The 19,896-nt window shown below is 43.1% G+C and overlaps 1 protein-coding gene across 12 annotated transcripts in view; it reads right to left on the reverse strand.

The window, feature by feature from the left end:
• The window catches only part of THRB (thyroid hormone receptor beta), a 385,312-nt gene that overhangs the window by 101,819 nt on the left and 263,597 nt on the right, over nucleotides 1–19,896 (reverse strand). For 10 of the 12 annotated variants that reach the window (XM_019422929.2, XM_019422927.2, XM_019422926.2 and 7 more), the window contains one exon: nucleotides 8,578–8,641. The exons of the other annotated variants lie outside the window; for them this stretch is intronic. In XM_019422929.2, the coding sequence (XP_019278474.1) occupies nucleotides 8,578–8,599 (22 nt within the window). In that variant the 5' untranslated portion in view covers nucleotides 8,600–8,641. The remainder of the gene's footprint in view (nucleotides 1–8,577; nucleotides 8,642–19,896) is intronic. 12 annotated transcript variants of the gene reach the window in all.

Genomic DNA, 19,896 nt, shown 5'->3' on the forward strand with positions numbered 1-19,896 from the left:
ACCCCCCCAAAACAAAAAAAAAAAAACCCAAAAACAAAAAACAAAGAAACAAAACCACTTGCCCAAGTAGAGTGGTTTAAAAAAAAAAAAAAAAAAAAAAACAACAAAAAACAGAGGCTCCACCCTAGACCAAGCCAATTGGAATCTTCCAGAGTGGGTCACAGACACTGATATTTTTAAATAGTTCCCTATTTTGACTGTATTGGGCAGCCTGGGCTGAGAATCTGTGTCCACCTTATGGCTTTCAGAATGGGTTGTGCAATGGAATCACCTAGACAGTTTTACAAGAATGCTGAGTCTTGTGTCTACATAGAGATTTTGATTTAACTGGTCTGGGGTGACATGGGCATAATCAGGATTTTAAAAAGCTCCCAGGATAGAGGCACCTGGGTGGCTCAGTCGGTTAAGTGGCTGACTTTGGCTCAGGTCATGATCTCACAGTTTGTGGGTTTAAGCCGTGCATTGGGCTCTGTGCTGACAGCTCAGAGCCTGGAGTCTGCATTGGATTCTGTGTCTCCCTCTCTCTCTACCCTGCCCTGCTCACGTGCTCTCTCAAAAAATAAACATTAAAAAAAGGATAAAGGCTTCTGGGTGGCTCAGTTGGCTGAGCATCTGACTCTTGACTTCAGCTCAAGTCATGATCCCCAGGGTCATGGGATTGATCCCTGTGCTGGGTGTGGAGCTTAAGATTCTCTCTCCCTCTCCCCCTCCCCCTCCCCCTCCCCAACTTCTGTGCCTGTGCACATGTGCGCGTGTGCTCTCTAAACAAAACAAAAAAACCTCACAAGATGATTCTAATGTACTGGCAAGTTTGAGCAGGTGAAGGCTAGGTCATCCATCAAAGAGGGGGTTCTGCTTTAATCAGTTGAGGAAAGACTGCTCACCTTACCTCCCTTGGCAGTGAGCATGAGGAAGACTAACAAAAAAAATGAGACCTATCACTACTTAAAGTCACTTAGCCCACAAACCATGAGATCACGACCTGAGCTGAAATCCAGAGTCAGACCCTTAACCAACTGAGCCCTTCAGGCGTCCCCCAAAGAAAACTCTTGACTCACTGCAAACAAAATAACATCACATATTCATTAGGGACTCAATTTTTGTTGGGAAAAATTATTTTCAATTCTTCTTCTGAAGGGTCTTGCACCTGCCAATGTGCCACTGCGCCGGACCTTCAGTGGCATTTGGGGGAATAGAGAGGAGGATAGTCCCAACACAGCAGAACCCTGCTAGGTTACGTTTGTTATTTGTTATTATGTTGTTTGTTAGCAGGAGCCAAGTAAAGATGTGCGGGGTGATTCTTGGTTACGGCAACCTTGAAGGAGGTAGAGATGAGTTTATCAGACTGATGACGGCTTGATTGGGGTGGTTGAAGAAACGGTAATGATGATGATGGTGATGCTGAGAATGGGCGCAGAGTGGGAAGCAGGGACAGTGGGGCTGGGGGTTAGGGCAGACCTCTAGAAAAAGCCAAACAGTGTAAAGGAATTCTTCTTGAAAGAATACAGGGGTTAGTGATAAGAAATTTTTTTCTTTTGTCTTGTACTTCCATCATTCATTCTCTGTAAAGCCCTGTCCCTTTGACATTTCAACTTCTTGATCACTGGGCTGCAGCTCAAACTTGGAAGGTGAAGTTGTTCTAGAATTTTGGGGGAAATTTTTCACTAATCTGGCTGGATTTGGTGAGATTTCATTAATCTACTCTCTTTCAGAAAGTTCCACACTTTTCAGTGGGAAACCTATCTTCCAGGAGAAGTTCAGGATGTTAAAGAGGTGAGAGATGGGAGGACAGAGGCCATCAGATTACAACAGGGCCAGGTTTTCTTTAGCTAGGATATGTGGCAAGGTCCCCATTTGTATTGTGCAAAAGGTCACTGTGCATTCTGTTTACTGAGAAAAAAGTATTTGCTTTTGTGTCAAAGGGTGATGTGTTATTTGCACAGGAATTTGCGCTCCCTTTTTGTGGTTTTCTTGACTTCTCCCTTGTTCTGGTGGAAACGGGAGAAAATTTTGAACTGAAGTTCTGGGTTCCTTTCTTCCCCAGACAGGACACTAGGGAGTGACTCGTTTCTACCAATTTGTGTGTGATGGGAGTTGGGGGGGGGTATAAAATTATAAGCATTTACGACTTTCCCCTCTCCTGCCTTCTAAGGTGAGTTCCTTAGAAAGGAAGATCTATTTATTCTGCTGAGTGGGGCCTTAAAAGGGGATGTAAGTGGGAGAGGGGAGAGAAGGGACCCACAACCTTCAGAGGAAAAGAGAAGATGGAGTTATGGGCTGGGGAGGGGGGAAGAGAATCCTGACTGACCTGGGGGAGGGGAAGCAGTGTGTTTAGAGCCACCACACCAGGATTTTTGGCCTTAGCGGGGAGAGCGAGAAGAGGACAAGACATTTCAGCAGTTACCATTAGTAGTGATCGGTGGGAGAGCTGTCTGTGGAGGAGTTGAAAGATTTTCTGTGTGATGTGGGTACAGCAGCCTCCCTTCTGCCCTCAAGGCATTTCAGAGAAGACTGATGTTTCCTTTCTAGCCTTTCAGTGAGATTTTTGTTTCTTGTAGAAGTGACACCAAGCCGAGGAGGGAGCAAAACGGCCCCCATTGTTTCATGTGGTTAAATGCCCAAGAAATAAAACCAAAGGTCCTTTTTGTAATTGGCTCCACCAACGGGAGAGCTAGCTATTTGGGCGAGTTGGTATTTTTCCTTCTCCAGAACTATTTGTGGCAACGTTTGTCATGTGCATAGCTGGCTCCATGAAATCCCAGGCCATGTTTTATTTTTGGCCACCACCAGGGAAACAGGAACTTGGAAGAATGTGAAAGAAGCCTCTAGATGCTCTTTCGGAAGAATTATGCCAGGAGTGCATAAATCAATATAACCTCTCCCAGCTTCTGTAGCAATATGGGGAAGGATGCAGAGCATCGTGTCTGGCTTCTACGGTTGTGTCCTTTGCAGAGGTAACCAGTATAAAGACTTGGGGTTTGGCAGGCCTGACTTGGGGAAGAAGGGACAGAAGGGCCTCCAGCACTGGCAGGCTCTCCCTCCCTGCCATCAAAGGCTCTGGTACTTTGGGTGGATGGTTGGTGCATAAAGGATAAATAAGAGAGGGTGTTTGAGAAAATTTTCAACTGTGACCAGTCATCCTTGTCTCCTTAACGAGAACTACATGTTGAAATAGTAATGCTAACTCATTGCAAAGAACTCCTTGAGCTGTGTGTCCCTCAGTCCTCACCAGAAGACATTTCTAAGCTTGACAAAATCAAGCTTAGACCAGCAAAGGCATAAATCACAAAATGACACCTCAATAGAGCTCACTGTGTAGAACCTAAAAACTTGTAAACATGATGGCATGGTATTTGTTGACGTATACAACTTATTTGTAAATGGTTCAAAATAAAAATTACAGAGAGACATAGCAACAGGGACAGAGAGACATAGAGAGTGGGGAAAAGAATTAAGCAAATGTGATAAAGTGTTGACATTTGAGGACTCTGAATCGAGGGTAGCTAGGGCTTCTTGGAACCAATCTTGCAGACTTTTCTGTTAGTATGGAATTATTTCAAAAGAAGAAAAAGAGAAATTTAAAAAGTTCAAATATTGCCAAAATGAAAAGAGACATATACTAATCTTATTTTCCAATTTAAAAACAGAGAGGAAGGCAACCCATAAGAGACTCTTAAATACAGAGACCAAGCTGTGAGGGTTGCTGGAGGGGAGGGGATGGGGGTGATGGGCATTAAGGAGGGCAATTATTGGGATGGGCACTGGACGTTCTATGTAAGCGATGAATCACTAAATTCTCTTGAAACCAATGCTACACCGTATATTAACCAACCTGAGTTTAAATCAAGTTTTTAAAAAGAATAAAACAAAATTGGAAAATGATTATAACATCAATCATTGACAATGAATTATTTTCTTAATGTGTGAATCATAAGAAAAAGATAAATGACACAACAGGAAAGTTAAATGAGCAGGTAAGTTATAAAAGTCTTTTAAGTGGTCAGTGTGTGTGTGTGTAGCCAAATTATCAGTAAGGAAGATATAAAGTTTTAAAAAGCTGTGATAAAATTTTGTCTAATACTCAAAAATTACCAAAAAGCTCCAAACTTGGAGGATTTATGATTAAATGGGTGCTGTACTGCTGATCGGTATCTCAATCCGTCTAATAATCTGGTGACAATTTGGCAACAGAAAAGGTTTTTAAAGATATTCCGTCCCTTTAACTTAGCATTTCCTTTTGTTTCCTTGAGATTAAACTCTACTATTAGAGCTGTGAAGGCATATACAGCGCAGTTGGTACTAACATTACTTAAGTCCCATTATATTAAAAGTCTGGGGGCATTTGGGTGACTTGGTCATTAAGCATCTGACTCTGGATTTCGGCTCCGGTCATGTCACACAGTTCCTGACATCGAGCCTGGTGTGAGGCTCTGCACTGATGGTGTGGAGCATGCTTGGAATTCTTGCTCTCCTTCTCTCTGCTCCTTCCCTGCTTGTGCATGTGCTGTTTCTCTCAAAATAGACCTTTTTTTTTTTTTTTTTTTTTTTTTTAAATATAACATCAAGGGCCCTATCAGTGAATGATTACTAAGAAACCATGACCAAAATCCTATTTCAGAAGAGTATTGACAGCGGGATATGTTAACAGTAACACTATTAACATTATCTTTGGATAGTGTCCTAATTTTGCTGTGAACAACCTCCTGATTCCGTGATGATGGTCTACTTAGGCTGTGGGACATAAACACAATGGTGATTCTCTTTCTAAAGGAATGAAACAGTTATAAGGAACATTTGAAAAGCCTAAGGAGCACGTGGAGAGCCACCCCTGGAAAATGCCATGGGTTCACAATAAATTACTGTTTTCCCAGCTTAAATGTTTGGTTTGACTCTGAAAAACCTGTTCATTAGGATAGTCTTAAAACACAGAAAACACTGCTCCGGGAATCCCTTTTTCTTCCAACCATCAATGTACCCATGCTCTACTTTATGAAAATGTGATTTATAAATGTTTACATGTGAAGTATAACCTAATTGTAAATGTAGAAGGAGAATTAGAGATGAACTAGGCTCCTTTTCTCATTTAATAAGGAATTAAAGATCTAGGGACATTAGGTGACATGCTTGGTTACTATCCTTAATAGATAATAAACTTCTATAAACCTCGAGAAAAACAGAAAATCCACAATGAGCAAGTGGACCATAAATATGAAGTGAGTTACGGATGAAGAAGTACAAGTGGCCAAGAAGCATGTAAAAAAAGGTCAACCTGAGCAGTAATGAGAAATGTAAATTAAGCAAAATGAAGAATTACATAGGTTTTTTTTTTTTTTTTTAAACAAATGACCCCATCCCCAAACATGCAAACAATCTGAAGATCATACAGTGGAACATTGGAGCAACAACTGAGAGCTGTCCTATCCTTGCTAACATCCCTCCCCTCATGCCTGGGATACACTCAAGAGTAATAGTCTGAGAAAGAAAAAGAAAAGGGCAAACATCACAAGGATGTTTCTTTTTGACCAAGGCCAAAAGCCTCTAACTTTGGTATTTGAACTTTTAGGTATTCATTCACATTTTGGAACAAACTTTGCTGTGAATCATGGCTTTATGCAAAATAGAGCTCATTATAATGCCATAAATGTTAGCGGAATTCTCAGATTACTTAGGAAGCAGTGCTTAATGCCAGATTAACAAAATACCATATTAAGGCACTTTCTGACTATCTCCATTAAGAGTCAGTATCTTTCAATGAGTGATTTCATATAGTCCTAATTTCAAATTAGGTAAAGCAACCAGAAAATTTTGGCAAGACTGGACTCCACTGTAGCTGATATTGAATAACCCTAGAAAATAAACAAATTTCCATGCAAGCTAATGCAAAAATAAATTTACTAAGCATTCTGGCTGAAAGAGATTGCATACCATCAACATGACTCTTATCTGAAAATGGTCTTTTTGCTTTTAGGAAAATAAATTCAATGTTCTTATTCCTTTTCATTTAAAGAATGGTTTTATTTTCAAAGAGATTAATTGATTTCCTGTACTGCATAACAGTAATATTGCCTATTATGTTTTTCAAAGAAGAAAATAATGTATATTTGCCCTTTAAATTATGCTCCTAAAGCAAGCACTTAACTCCAATGACTTACATACAACTTTACTATGGTCTCCCACAATAAAACTCTTTAGATTTTTTAAAATAAACACATAGCCGGAGACCATAGCAAAAAAGCAAGGGGAAAGGATACTTTTTTATTTCGTCCACAAACGAGTCTAAAGCGATAATTCTCTCAGCTGAGTCCATTAACATGCAGTAAACGTGTGTATGGAGTAGATTTCTTTTGCAAATAGTACTGTCAGTTTCTACACTATGAAACAAATGCCAGGAAGCAAAAACTCCCTCCTCCACTGGGAGGCACCTGGGGTTCCAGCTCAGTCTGCAAGAAAAGCATCTTGACTTCAAGATCAGCTGAAAAGCTGGCTCAATCTAGAATTGTCCTGGAGTGAGCCTAGATTCATCGCTCTGTCCTGGAGATGACCTGAGTTGACCTTGGGGGTTTTGCTCAACAATAAGATGGTCTGGACTCTATTGGACTCTAGACCAAGAGTTCACAAACTACAGTCCTTGGGCCAAAGCTGGCCTGCTGCCTGTTTAGTAAATAAAGTTGTGTTGAAACATGTTTATGTATACTCCATGGCTTTTCGTGCTACAATGGCAGAACTGAGTAGTCTGCAATGCCAGAGATATTTACCATCTGGCTCTTTAAAAAAAAAAAAAAATGCTAGCCCTGCTCTATAGAAACCTGGGATGGATGGCCACTTCTGGACTCTATCTGGAACCAACCTCATAGCAATGGACATCCACTAAATTACCCACTTTTCTACCAAGTTTTGCCATTTTCATGTCTCAAAAGGTTACATGAGACTATCTTTGGAGTATTTTTCTAGTGGGCAAGTTATCATGGAGTATAGAGCCACTCGTGTCACACTTGATCTTGCACTATCCTGTATCAGAGGGGGACACTTTCCCTAGGCTTTGCAGTGTGGCTACCTGTCGCTTGATATCTATATGTTCACACATGCCTGTGCCTGCAAAGATTTATACTTCATTCCTTCCAGTTGAAATTCCCACACATAGATAAACACAAAGGAGATCGCTAAGGTTGATGTGTGCCAATTTTCCACTGAATGACCGAGTTTATGACACAGAACAGGTGCAATTTAAGTGGGGAAGAATTTTGCCTGGTTGGAAGTGGAATAAAAATGGAGTGGATATGTTCTGATGACTGTTAGTGAGCAAAAAAAAAAAAAAAAAAAAAAAAATAGGAAAAGGTGAGATGTGGTTCTGAGGCCCTCACTTCTTACTGGTGTGAATCATTCTGGTCTGTTCAGGCACTCCATCTTTTTGCTGCCCCAGGAGCTCCAGGGTAGGTGGGTATAAAGGGAGGGCAGTGATGCTGAGGGAGGCAGTGTTATGGTCATTAGGAGGTCCCCAAACTTACAGAAGGCTGACTGGCAACTTTAAGTCGCTTCAGTTTCTCAGGTCTACTGGGGAATGGCTTCTTGGAGTACTTGTCCTGTATGTTTAGTTTGTCACTAGGTGAGGTGACATGAATGGACTATCAAAGGTCAAGCTGTACCCATGACTCCCAGAGGTCTAGGAGTATCTGCCTTGCTGTCGTGGTAACCACAAGAACACGTGTGGGCTTGGTGCTAGGCTGGAAGGTAGACAGCAGAGATTATAAACTGGTAGCCCATGGGGTTGATTCCAGTCAGCAGACATATTTTGACTGGCCCGGGAGTCTTTGGTACTCTATTAAGTTAATTGTTAATATTTATGAGTGGCAATACTTCATTTAAAATCTGGATTTCCAACTTCTTTTGAAAAGGTGAAGTCTTTGGGCATTCTGGGCTTCTTCCCTACTGTATGTCAGTGATCACCTAGAGTGGAAGAATGGCTTCTCTTCAGAGAACCTGAGTACTCCAGTTTTGTTTGTTGTTTTCTCTTACACCCAACCTGTTCCCACATTGGTGTCCTCTGCCTGGCCCCTGGGGCCTTTGAGTTTGCAACCCCTGCTCTGTGTGTTGCACAAAGAATTCACACTGTTGCAACCTTATGTTCCTTGGGGGTCATTCTGTCTCCTTTGTCCCTTGCTAAGACTTTCTACCTCATTCACCTGATGTGATCTAATCATATTCCATCCCAACTGTACTGCTAACTGGAATAAACAGCCCATTTTGGAGAAGTATGTAGAGCCATTTCTTATATTGACCTGAATGAATATAAAGGGTCAATGTGTCTCATGTGCAAGGGTTATCTTAGGACGGCTAAAACCAAGCCTTTCACTGTGAATTATCATTTCTTCACGATAGGTTTCTGCATCTCATAGTTTCTGAAGACGAGCAAAACTCACTGGTAGGGATGTATTCCTAGGATATATCTGCATTTAGTCTTAGTTGATGGTTTGGAAAATAATGTTGTGAAGACTTACGTTGGTCTTCTAGAAACCCTGTATTTCTCTTCAGGTGGAACAAAAATGGAGACATGCAAAGAGAATTTTAAAAAAGAGATACCTGTCATACTGTTGGGAGTCATAGGTTAGTAATCATTCTGGACCTTTTTTTTCACTGACACCTCCTACAAAGAAAAAGACAAGAAAGAATACCCCAGGTTATAACCTGTATCTTCCGTAAGGTTTTTGTTTCAAACAATATCATGTGCATTAATTAGCTTGAGGCAATTTGTTTCTCTCAACTCACACCTAGGGAACTTGAAGCAGCCGTGGACTCTGTGACATGTGTCAATTTACAAGATGTTTCATTCTTAATCTCAGGGTTCCTTCCATAAATATGTATTGAACATATTTTATTCAAGATCACGTCTCTTTTTCCATCTCAAGTTTCAAGAACACTACCAGCACACTGACTTGCTGCTTTTCCCAAGAGTGGCGAAGATGTACTAGCATCTTTAGTCCAGATCTTTGCTTCTCAAAGTGAGAAGCATTAATCTCACATTTGTGCAGTGGCCTCCAATCCCTGCTTCCAGTTCTCCCTGAGACCAAGCTGTGTCCCTCCTGCCCCTTCAAGGGTTTGGTTCCTCAGTCCTTCCTGAGCAAAACTGTCCCTGTGTTTACATAAGCTGGTTCAAGTCCGGTTTCTGTCACTTGCAACCAAGAGTCTGGACTGATAACACTGACATTAAAATATAACATTAATACAAATGTGTGAAAATAGTTTTGTGTCCTTTGTATGATCTCAAAGATGAAACTATAAAATCTCAGTCATGTTCTTGCTATACCATCACTTAAAAATATCTTTATTTTCACAACTATATGGTCAACTAATCTTTGCAAAGCAGGAAAGAATATCCAATGGAAAAAGACAGTCACTTTAACAAGTGTTGGTGTTGGGAAAATTGGACGGCAATATGTATAAGAATGAAACTAGACTGCTTTCTGATACCATACATAAGAATAGATTGAGAATGGTTGAGAGACCTAAATGTGAGACCAGAAACCATCAAAATCCTAGAGGAGAATACAGGCAGCAACTTCTTTGACTTCAGCCATAGCAACTTCTTACTAGATGCATTGCAGAACGCAAGAGAAACAAAAGCAAACATGAACTGTTGGGATTTCATCAAGATCAAAAGCTTCTGCACAGCGGAGGAAACAATCAACAAAACTAAAAGGCAACTCATGGAATGGGAGAAGATATTTGCAAGTGACATATCTGATAAAGGGTATCCAAAATCTATATAGAATGTATCAAACTCAGCACCCAAAAAGAATGAAATCTTGCCATTTGCACCGATGTGGATGGAGGTAGAATGAATTATGCTAAGCAGAATAAATCAATCAGAGAAAGACAAATACCATGATTTCACCTCCTATGTGGAATTTAAGAAACAAAACAGATAAACACATGGGAGGGGAAAACAGAAATAAACCACAAGAGACTCTTAATGATAGAAAACAAACTGAGGGTTGATGGAGGGGAAGTGGGTGTGGGGATGGGCTAGATGGGTGATGGGTACTAAGGAGGGCACTTGTGATGAACACTGAGTGTTGTATGTGAGTGATGAATCACTGAATTCTCCTGAAACCAATATTGCACTGTATGTTAACTAAAAATTTAAATTAAAAAAAATCTTTGTTTTCAAAATTCTAATTGAATAGGCATACGAACTGCAGAAAGGTGTATTGTGTGTGAAGTAGAAAGTATCTATGAACCAGAAAAAAATCTTATTAAGGCTTTGTAAATATTGTCAGCACAAAAGTTAGTACTCATTTTCATACTTAGTACTGTTTTCCTTTAGTATTACCATTACTATACGATTGCCATTACTATAGCGTGAATAGTATGCTAGACTTACTATAGTACTTCGGCATATGGTGATGTTTAGTGCTATTTTCCTTCAGTGACCTCTAGAGTCTTACAATGTAATTGCAGGAAAGTCTAAGAACCCTCTAGAGTAGAGGGTGTCCGGGGCCTCCTTTCCTGGCAGTCCTATGCTATAGCGTGGGGTCAGCGGAGTGCCCTGTACTTGAGTGGACACACAGAAGGTCTCTGAGAGCCTGGGGCTCACCAGCTGGTCATGGGGTCAAAGGAAAAAACGAAGTCCAAAGAACTTAAGAATAAAGAAAGCTGCGGGGTTTTTTGTTTTGTTTTTTTGTTGTTGTTGTCAGGAAGGAAAACAAACTTGGTGAGGAGTGTTATGAGCAGGTGAGTGAGGAGGAAGGTCAGGTGGTGCTGTGTGGGAGAAGGCGTAGCTAATGAAGGACTGGCAAGCTGCTCTCTGTCCAGGAGGGGCTGAGTCACAGTCTGTATCATTCATTAAACAAGTCCCACCACTCACAGGGGAGGGAAGAGTCTTCAGTTAGACTGTGAGGGTTTGTGTCCTGAGGGTCTCAAAGTTGAAGGTCCTCTCACACCAACAGAGGGGAGAATGACATTCAGTTTAGACACACCTAGGCGAGTGCTACTTGAATGAAGAACATTCCTTTTACGTGAATCATTCATTTGTTCGGTTGGTCAGTCCAGAAGCCTCGATTGAGGGCCTACTCTGCTCAGGCAGTCCCCCAGGCTTTGCCCAAAGACAACACCTTGGCCTCTCCATAAGGGGTTTCTTATCCAACAGGGAGAGAATAATGCAAAAGTGGATGCGGGTTTCCCCTTAAGTGTCTCTTCAGAGCTGACTGGGACACAAAGGAAGCAGAGGTCACTTCTACCTGGGGCTATCTGGAAGGCTTAATGGAGGGGACTCTGGACCTAAAGGGTCTTGTTTTTAAGAGGTCTCACCTTAGGTCATGATTTAATGCTTTGTTTTCATGCTTGTGCTTGAGGCACAGGGACTACTTTGGGTAACTCTTTTAAATTACGCAGGTTTAAGTGGGGGAGTGTTACTATCCAGCTTGGGTTTTTCTTAATATTTATTTTTGAGAGAGAGAAAGCACACTCGCATGGGACCTATACCTTAGATTTCCTTAGATTGTGCTGATGGCACAGAGCCTGATGTGGAGCTCAAACCCATGAACCGTGAGATCATGACTTGAGCCAAAACCAAGAGTCAGCTGCTTAACTGCCTGAGCCACCCAGGCGCCCCTAGCCAACTTGAGTTTTTAAAGCTTCACAGCAACTGAGTCAAAGCAGACCAGTCAGAGGGCTATGGCAGGTGGAGGGGAGAGATGAAGGTGGCCAGAACTAGGGGGGTGGCAGCAGAGGATGAGGGACTCAAGTGACATTAAGGAAGCAGAAATAATAAGACACTGTGATGAATGTGATATGAGCAAACATTAGGGATACAAATAGGTTAAGACTAGAAGGCTCTTGGCTCTCAAGGGCTTTACAATCCATTTAACAAGCTGGCTGGGAAGGTGGAGCCCACTGGCCAGGAGCAGCTAAATGTATAAGTCAGATGTGTGGTGTGCCAAGAGGCAGTGTGGAAAATCACTCAGGGCCGTGCCTTTTTCTGCCCACTTATTCTCAGTCCAATGCCATGTCCCTTAGGGAAAACCTATTCCCCATGGAAGAATGGAAAAGTGGGCATTCACCTCCAAAGCACTGAAAAATACATTTATATTAAAAAAAAATACAAATGATGGAGAAATTTATTGAGTTCTCAGAAACTGGAAAGTAAAAGGAATTATGACAAACATGTAGGAAGTAGGTCTAGGGACTCTGGGAGATATTGGGCTCTATGCATCCCACCGTGAACTCAAAGACCATCTTGGGTGTGTGGATGGAAGCATGGCCTATAGGACAAGCCAGGCCATGTTTGGACTGCTACATTTTAAGAGAAAGACTCATGTAGAATGTCCAGGTTGATGGAAACCACGTCTTAAGGAACTGTTGAAGGGAACCTAGAAAAGGGAGCAGTCACATGAAGGTTAGATAAAGGTCTTTGAACATCTGAGGAGCTGTCATGTGGAGTTAAGCGTGTCAGTGGACAGGATGGCTGGAGAGATGCTGTGGGTGACCTTAGGTGGAAGAAGATGCACATTTCCAAGCAGTGCACCTTCTCCAGACCTTGGGCTGCATTTTGTTCTCAGGATAGATTAAGCCTCTCCTGAGAAGACCAGGGTCTTTATCCTGCAAGAAAGCAGGTGCCAGGTGTGTGATATGGTTCTGGGGACATGTTAAAGCCCTGCTCCATGCTTCCCCTTAAAATTCTTCTCTAACGCTTTATGCCTTTACCTCAGTGGATCTCAACTGTTTCGGGGCGGGGGGGCGGTCCAGTCTCCTCAAAGAATATAATGGAAGTTACAGGCCTCTCCCCTTGAAAGATGGATAGAAGGGGATTCACAGACACCCTCCCACCCCCGCACACACACACACTAAATCTGTGGGTGCCATATTAAGCTTTGGCTGCAGGTTCTGATCACTGTCAAAATGCAAAAGCTGATGGAAAAAAACACAAATTGATATAGATACAATCTATTGAAAAAAATGAAAAAGGGATGTGCAAGCTATTTTTGGTCAGTGGCAAAAAAGAACAGGACCTACAAGTAGTAGATCCCTTTGTGGGTAGAAGGAAGGTAAGTTTTGGAGAAGCAAGGCTGGAGGCTAAAGAAGAATCCTCCAATGCAAGGTCTGGGGCCACTCTAGTTAAGCCATCAGCCTCCATTGCAACTCTGGATCATTTGAGATGAATTATGCATGTTGTCTGCCCCTAGGGGGCTTAGGTGATGAACAACTTGTACCTTCTGGGCAGAAGAATTGACTGGAGGGATAAGAGATCTCTTTTGAGGCACTGAGGAGAGTGGGATTAATTTTATCTGTATGAGGAGGACCCACGGTGATATTTGAGCTTGACTTTGAAAAATGAGGATATTTTCCAGTTGGAGAATAAAAACAGTATGGCTCATGAACAACAAAAGAACAAAAGGTATATATAGCATCTTGTGACAGGGTATGTGATTTGGGATGGGAGAAGAAAGAACATGGCCAAGAATGAAGCTGCAAATGTAGTTTGGGGCCACATGGTGAAGGGTCTTGAAAGGTTTGCTGTGGACTTCAGACTTTATCCTACGGGAAATAGGAAGCTAGGGAAGGTCTTTAAGAAGAGGACCCACCCAATTTGAGAGAGATAACTCTGCTGCAGTGTGGAGGACGAATCCTCAGGAGGCTAACCCCTTTGGTGGCACCTCTTTGTGCGGGATCATTGCTATTTTCCTGTCTTAGTGTTCAAGCTAGAGTAGGGTCAGAGAGAACACCCCTACTTCGATCTTGTAAAACTCCAGTGCATTTCCCCAGATCGCACACCTCTTTGTCCTTCCTTTCCCCTACTAGAAACTACAACATTGAAGGGACAACTGTAAAAATCGCCCCTTGAAAAATCTTCCCATATGGACCCAGTGAGTCATTGCTTATATAGCCTTTACATAAATTAACATGAAATGCCATATCCCCCTCATGTCTTTACATCAAGGGTACCAGAGTATCATGCATCCTGATGCATCAGAACCGTAAGATACACAGGGCTTATGTGCTAACACTTGAATAGGTACTTCATGGGCAGCCCGAGGAAGCCATGAGTGTGCTGGGGGGTGGGCTGGGGTGGGTTGGGGCTAACCTTCATAAGCCAATCTCTTGATTCAGTTTAAAAGATCAGATGTCCAAGTGTTAGGTTGCCATAGACTCTTAAGCTGAGACCATTAACATCAAGAAGGCTCTCAAAGGAGGACAGACCCACCCTCTCACCTGGCATCGAACGGACATAGGTAATCTACTCTTCCTAAATAAAAGGGTTTTAGAGGTCATGGCAATAAGAGCGGAGGGCAATGCTTGGGGATGTGCCTTAAAGTTGTGTTTACATAGCAAGAAGCTGTTTTGACTAAGTTTAGTTGGTATTGTGGGGCATTGTGCACTGCTGGAGTTTATGGGATGGAGCTAGGGGTTCTGTCTGCACTTTGGCCTTACCACTACTCTGTCTCTGGCATCTGGAAACACATCCGGGTGAGGGCAAATGGCTGCCCTTGAAAGTGGGCCGCACCTCGTGCAAGGAGGGCAGTGAGGTTGTGGATCTCCATCAGGTGCCTTGTACCCCCACTTCGAACATCCTCTCTCTCCTGGAGTTTCCCCTTCTGTCTCCTTCCCCTCGTGGGCAAGGGCCCATTTCCATCAAAACTTGGACTCTGACATTTGGGAAACATTTTTAAGAACAACTTCAAGACCAGGTATAGAGGAAGGACTCCAGGACCTGGCATCATTCTAGATGGTTCAGAGTCTCAACTCAGTAGGCCATCTCAGATAGGTGCCTCACCTCTCTGAGTCTCATTTGTAAAATGCTGTCACAATTCCTACCCTTCAGGGTTATGATGAGGACCGAGGGGATTTGAAAATGCTTTGTAGATTTAAAAGTAAGACATCAGCATAAGGTATTGGTAGGCTTTGTCATTATTGTAGTCACCATTCTTATGGTCTTCTCATCTCCTGGCCAGGCCTAGTCATCTCTAAGACGTGGGAAATTGGACCTATTATCTGGCGTTTACTTTGAGATACTGTGAGGTGGTAAAAAGACTCCTAATAACACAGAAGTCCACCTCCCTAGACCCCATCATCACCAAGATAAAATGGAGGTGAAATTTCTCCTCTCTCCTACCTGCCATTCTCCTCTTTGCAGACTTAATTTTAGTTTTGGGGATTTTTTTTTCCCTCTCAAGGTTACCTTTCACATACATTTAAATTCGAGAACAATGAAGGTTGCGTACCCAGGTGAATTTGTCCCTAGTTCTATAACTTCCTAACTGTCTTGAGGTCTTTGCATTTTAATAGTAAATCTTCGTATCCAATGAAGTGAATATATAATGGTCAAATTTATGATTATAGTAATAAAAACTGAAATAGAAGAGAACAGAGGCAAGGTGTATTCAAATCATACCATGCTGTGATCCACTTTTTCCACTTGGTAAAGCTAACCCTATCGGGTAGTGTTATGTTAAAAAAAAAAAAATAAAAAATCAGTAAGAGGAAATAATTTAAAAAGCCAGCACTGTTAGACTGGGAATGGGGCTAGTTAAAAAGGAACACAAGGCTGTGATAAAGATGTGGAAAACCGGTAGAAGCTCGCCCTTGTGCTCTAGCCCAGATGTTCGTCTGAGTGGATCACCTCTAGGTGCAGAAGGCAGGGTCAGATTCCTCTGCTGGATATGGTGGGCAACTAGGGCTCCACACAGGAAACGTCAGCAAATGACTGTTGAATGGCTAAAGCTCTAACTTCTGCTTGAGACTTTCAGCAGTAGCCCTGTTTTGCCTTTGGGGAGTGAGGCAATACAACCAGGATCTGTGACTGAGCTTGATTTGCTGTGGCTGATTTTGTTGTTGTTCTTGGTAAAATAATTAGCCTTTGTTTCCACCCCACCGACCCCTTTTCATTCAAATCCAGTAATCGTCGTGAGGCTCATTTCTGCTCTTCATTTTAACCTGTGTCCTTGCCAAATCCTTGCCCCCCTCTCTTCCTCTTCTACTCTCTTTCTCCTTCTCTCTCAAAGTCCCCATGCATGGAAAGCATGTGGGCCCTGCCACTTACCCACAGAATGACACAGGGGATGTTCAAAGTCAAGAGTCAATGTTCTCAGTGTGGGGACAAGGTCATCCACCTCACAATGGAATGTGACGCATGGTAATATTCTTCCCTCCTTGTGGCTAGGTTCTGGGGCCACAGCCTGAGTAAAATCCCGTTTCTGCTTTGAGGTCTGGGTTGGCAGTGATAGGAGTGGGGTTCTTGGGGTCAGACTGGGCTTTAAAACAAACAGAAAAGCCCCCTGTGAATCTCAAACCATCTGCTGTATTTACTTTATTGTCCCCCTGAATGGAACTTGGAACAATTTGTAACCACATAATGTAGTGATAGAAAAGTCACCAAGAAGAAACCTGCCAGTAAAAGTTTTATGAGAATCAACCTGACTGCCTGCTATGGTTACAGAGCACTTTCCTCTAAGCTACCTTTCTCTGCAGGCAGACCATCCTCTCCGAACGCTTCTAAGAATGGAAGCTAGTCTCTTAGGAGGAGGCAGACGGGTGGTTTGAGGAAACGTCTGACACAGCAGGAGAAACAACTTCAACAGAGACACTGTTGGCCAAAGCAAGCCGTTAAAACTGCCTCTACTGACACCTGGTGGAGAGTGGGGTCGCTTCCCTGTGCCAAGGAAAATAAAGTACGTGTGCACGCCTGTGTGTGTGTTGAGGGGGCTGGAAACAAACTCCTCACAGCAGGGGGATTAAATAGCTCCAGGGGAATGAGGGTACCATGCAGAACCGCCAGATGCTCGAATATGTAATTGTGGTTAGGTGACTCACTGAGACACATGCATGAAAAACAACAAACGAGAATGTGAAAATAAAACATTAGGACTGAAGCAAACGATATTATTGATTTCTTAAAAGTGTTTGATGATGAATAAGACAACAACATCAAACAAGAACCCACTTCCTTTCCCCTCCCCCCCCCCCCATGTTGGATAGCTTTTGACACAGGGAGCATCTACACCCCAGGGGGATGGCATTACACAGACAGAGCTCACGCTCTGTCTCTGGAGTCTGCAGTGAGCTCTCTGCATGTGTTTAACACCCAGGGAAAAAGAACCATCTTCTAGGGCTGCCTGGGTGGCTCAGTCGATTGAGCATCTGTCCGACTCTTTATTTCAGCTCAGGTCGTGATTCCAGGGCGTGGGATCGAGCCCTGTATTGGGCTCAGCGCTGAGCATGGAACCTGCCTAAGATTCTCTCCCTCCCCCCCCCCCCTCTCTCTCAAATAAGAAAGAAGAACCATCTTCCCTAAGGGGGTATTATGAAGATGGATTTGCCTGTAGAATTCTTTGAAGATGAGAACAAAATTCTCCTAACAAATACCATTATAAACTGTTTATTACTTTTTAAAAAACATTTTTAATGTTTGTTTTTGAGAAAGAGTGAGTGTGTGTGGGTTGGGGGGGTGGTGGGCAGAGAGAGAGAGGGACACACAGAATCTGAAGCAGGCTCCAGGCTCCAAGCTGTCTGCACGGAGCCCGACGTGGGGCTTGATACCTGTGAGATCATGACTTGAGCTGAAGTCCAATGCTTAAGCGACTGAGTCACCCAGGGGCCCCTGTTGACTACTTCTTAAATTGCCAAATGGAGGGGGAGGGGAACTACATTACAAAGTTCCTACAGAAATATACTTCATAAACTTATATTGTCTTCATTCTCCCCTTCGTTGGGTTCTTCTTGTTTGATACGACTCCATGAAGGTCTTTTTGGGTAACTTTATTGGTAAAGTCAATGGTTTCTTGTGAGGTGTCATGCACATAGTATAGGACACACACGGCTGGATTTTGTCTTTAACAATCTGTTTTAAAGGGGATTTTCAGGAATGCACAAGAGCGATTATTAGTTCAAATCTGTAAGAACTAATCCATGATGCTCAAGTCATAAAGGAAGGGCTGAGGCACTGAATGAGAAATTCATTTAGGTTTGTATTTCAAAAAAACTACAGAAACCCTAGTTAAGGATTGAATTAAAATGGGCAGATCTAGGTAGGAAGGTAAGAAAGAAAAGCCCCGGAGAGATTCCAAGTAGTTATACTTTTCTTACGTTTTTTATTCCCTGATATTTAAGTTACATGTAGAAGGTACATCTCCTTAAATGTGCTGGCTCAAATGTATGATTCTGACCAGAAAGGGTAGAGTCTGAATACACCTCCTCCTGGAGTCAGTGACTCTAGGACATAGATTCCAACTTTCTCAGTTCGTGGCACCTTCAGTGTTTTGGTAATTTTTTTCATCATGACCCCAGGTCAAAACATAGAAAGTTTTATTGTATTTATAAGTAATTAGGTCCACCCTAATTAGTACTATTTGCATGGTTGTGGCTGTGTTTCCCTTGAAAATTCAAGATATCCCGTTGTGTAGGACCATAGGTCTGTCCTAGCACTCCCAGGATGCCTTGGTACAGTTTGGGAACCCTGGTGGTAACAGTTTCAGGAATCAGTGAAAAGTTCAAGGCTGTGGTTTATATGATCCCTTTTTACCCCTCACTCTTTGTGAGACCATGGCCACGTAATTTGACCTTTCATTTTAATGCTGCTAAGCAGGTCAGTCTGGCTTACTATCGCGGAGTAGAGAAGAAGAGAATGAGACCTAGGGTGAAGCCTTTGCAGGATTTAAGCCAGAGCTGGGAATAAATAAGATCTGACCAACGATAGTGTTTCCCGAGCCCCTGTCATAGGGGAGGTTATGATGAGGGGAGGTCACTCTAAAAAGTGAAAGAACACAGCCCTTGTATCATTTAAGAAGGGCAATGAAATAAGTCACATTTTCACTGGGAATTAGAGGGATGCCAAAGGTAGCTGAGAAGCTGGCCAGGTCCTAAGTCCTTAGGTGAAAATCTGACAGATGGGCATGAAATGTTAAACATGTTGGAACAGTTGTCTGCGTATCTCAATAGATCTATAGATGGCAGGCTGCCTGCTTTTCCATCCTGTTCTGTTTCTGAGTTACACGTGTCGGTGAAGCTACATACGAACGAAACTAGTGGTTCTCAGACTTTGGGGAGCACCTGGAGGGCTTCTCAAAATGGATCGCTGGGCTCCACCCCCAAAATTTCTGACTTAGCCAGTCTTGGGTGTGGGTCTGAGGGTCTGCATTTCTAACAAGTTCCCAGGTGATCTGACTATACTATCCAGGGATCGCACGTTGGGTGCCCCCAGCCTACACCGTTTGGGAACATGTGAGAGAAATCGAGGTGCTACCTTGGGAGGCTGCACGGACAGTGGGCAGGCAACCCCACTTCTCCATTCCTGACCGCACAGTCAGCCTTGTCTAGAGCACTACCAGTGACAGGTGCTTACCAAGGCACCCAGCTCTGAGGGTAGAGAGTTACTGTCTGTGGAGGCTACTTGCGTTGTAAGTGGGCGCCCTTGAATCAGAGACACTCAAGGCTTGTAGTAATAAAGTGGCGACAAGACCTGGTATATGAAGGAGCTTTCCAAAGAGGTTGGCTTTGTCCTCTTGCTTACGTTAAGGACAGGAAGTATGCACAGGCTTGGAGGCTGCAGGGGAAGTGGTTCTTAATCTCAAGAAGGGGATTCACCGCAGAGTCGGCTGAGAAGCCTTGCTCGCCGTCTCCGTGGCTGGGCCCAGGCGTGTGTACCTAGACGAGGCTTCCCGGCTGATTCTGCTGAGAATTTCTGCTCAGAAAAGAAGGGCTTGAGTATGAGCACAGCCGTGGTGGGAGCCCACCCTACTGTCACCCTCTTACTCCTGTAGCCATTTGCCTGCTGCTGTGAACTCACATGCATGCCCGTTGATTAGGAGTCACAGACGCACCCCTGCTGCAGTATGTCCTGTTTGACTTCACAGGCCCGCAGGGAACTCTCTACCCGTGCCTCTTGCCTCCCTTCCCAGTGGTGGCAAC

This window comes from Panthera pardus, unplaced genomic scaffold, assembly GCF_024362965.1.
Source record: "Panthera pardus isolate Hobbes unplaced genomic scaffold, ASM2436296v1 HiC_scaffold_16, whole genome shotgun sequence".
Lineage (NCBI taxonomy): Eukaryota > Metazoa > Chordata > Mammalia > Carnivora > Felidae > Panthera > Panthera pardus.